This window comes from Austrofundulus limnaeus, unplaced genomic scaffold (assembly GCF_001266775.1).
Source record: "Austrofundulus limnaeus strain Quisiro unplaced genomic scaffold, Austrofundulus_limnaeus-1.0 Scaffold1668, whole genome shotgun sequence".
Lineage (NCBI taxonomy): Eukaryota > Metazoa > Chordata > Actinopteri > Cyprinodontiformes > Rivulidae > Austrofundulus > Austrofundulus limnaeus.
The window spans coordinates 22,349-23,924 of NW_013954070.1; the positions used below are offsets into that span (position 1 = coordinate 22,349).

The window sequence follows — 1,576 nt, forward strand, 5'->3', positions numbered from 1 at the left end:
TCCAACACACACAGCTTCACATGTGAACATAGAAAACAACCAACACACACAGCTTCACATGTGAGCATAGAAAAACATCCAACACACACAGCTTCACATGTGAACATAGAAATGTGGAAAAAAGAGCTGAGCTGGCATGAAACACATTTTGGATCAAACTTTTAGACGTTTAGAGACAGCTCACCTCTCTGTTGGTGGATGCTGGTTTGGTTTAAAAGTTATTGCAAGATCCTTTGACTGGTCACTCTTCAAGGACAAACAGCTGAGTCCAGGTTCTGGTTCTGGTCCAGCTTTGAGWCTCTGATGTATCCTGTCAGAAATATATTTAATGCTGATTTACTGGTGTCAGATCCAGAGCCTGGATCCTGGAACATTCTGGATGAAAGTGACAGGATTATTTCATCTCAGTTATTGATCCTGAAATGATKTTTTCCAGCTGTAGAACACCACATCTATGATTCTACATTCCAGCTTCTCCAGTTCTCCTTGTCCTCCTGCAGCAGACATGTTGTTTTTTCCTTTAATTGGATTAAAGTGAATAAGTGTGTAGTATTCTCTGTAGATCAAAGTTTTTTATTCTATATATCTGTACCTGTCAATCTGAGACAGTAATGAGCTCCAATTCAGCTGATGTTCATCATTTCATTTAAAATCCATCTGATGGATCATCTGCACAATAAATACCACAGCTGAAGGCTCAGTCTGGTTCTGGTTCACTGCACGATCAGCATCTTTTAAAAACTCACACTTAGTCAGAATCATTCTCTCTGTTCAACAAGTGGTTAAACAAGTTTGACAAAAAGTGGAAACGTAGAGAGAAAGAAATAAAGTTAAATGAAAACATCTCTTTAGTATACAGTCAGAGTGTTGATGTTTAGCTGTGACGTGGAGCAGAGTGGTGGACAGGTACAGGTGGTCTCTCACCTCTGAGTGGTTTTAGAGGGAGGGGCTCCCTCCTCTCTGTCCTCACACTGATCCATGCTGCTGAATCCCTGAATCCACATCAGCTCACACACACCTTCTACCTTCACCTGCAGAGGAAACACATCATTCATCTTTCCATTATTTGTACTGTAAACAGASCAGCTGATCCTCCTCTGATTGGCTCTTTGTCTCTGGTTCATTTCAGTGTCAGCTGAATGCAGTCAGACAGCAGAGTGAGGCACAGGAAGCTGCAGCAGCTGCTGGACTTCTCTACGTTCCACTTTTAGACTCAATCCTCGAGTCAGAAAACAAACAAAAAGCTAAACAGAGAAAGCTAAACAGTGCATTAGCCTCACTACTAGCAGTTAGCTTAGCCTTGTTTCCAATCCAGGTCTTGTAAAATGATGGAGTGTAAACTCTCCCTCTGTGTTACGGTTGAACTAGGTTGGTTTGAACCCCAGGATGCAAGACTTAGTGAGGGTGGCAAAAAAGGTTTATTAAAGCAACAAAAACAAAAAGCTGGCGTGGCAGCAAACAAGATTCTTAGGTTTAGCTTGAGACAATGACATGAACAGGAACAACACAACAGAGAACAAGGATCTGACGAAGACTGAGGACAAAGGACAGAATATAAAAGAAGAACTAATGAGGT

The 1,576-nt window shown here is 41.4% G+C and overlaps 1 protein-coding gene across 1 annotated transcript in view; it reads right to left on the reverse strand.

Moving 5' to 3' along the window:
- Positions 1–1,085, reverse strand: part of LOC106536053 (NACHT, LRR and PYD domains-containing protein 3) — a 17,714-nt gene extending 16,629 nt beyond the window's left edge. Inside the window, exons 1-2 of the mRNA XM_014033222.1 lie at positions 925–1,085; positions 185–310 (exon numbers count right to left, since the gene is read on the reverse strand). Coding sequence (XP_013888676.1) covers positions 185–310; positions 925–1,055 — 257 coding nt within the window. The 5' untranslated portion in view covers positions 1,056–1,085. The remainder of the gene's footprint in view (positions 1–184; positions 311–924) is intronic.
- Positions 1,086–1,576: the final 491 nt, after the last annotated feature.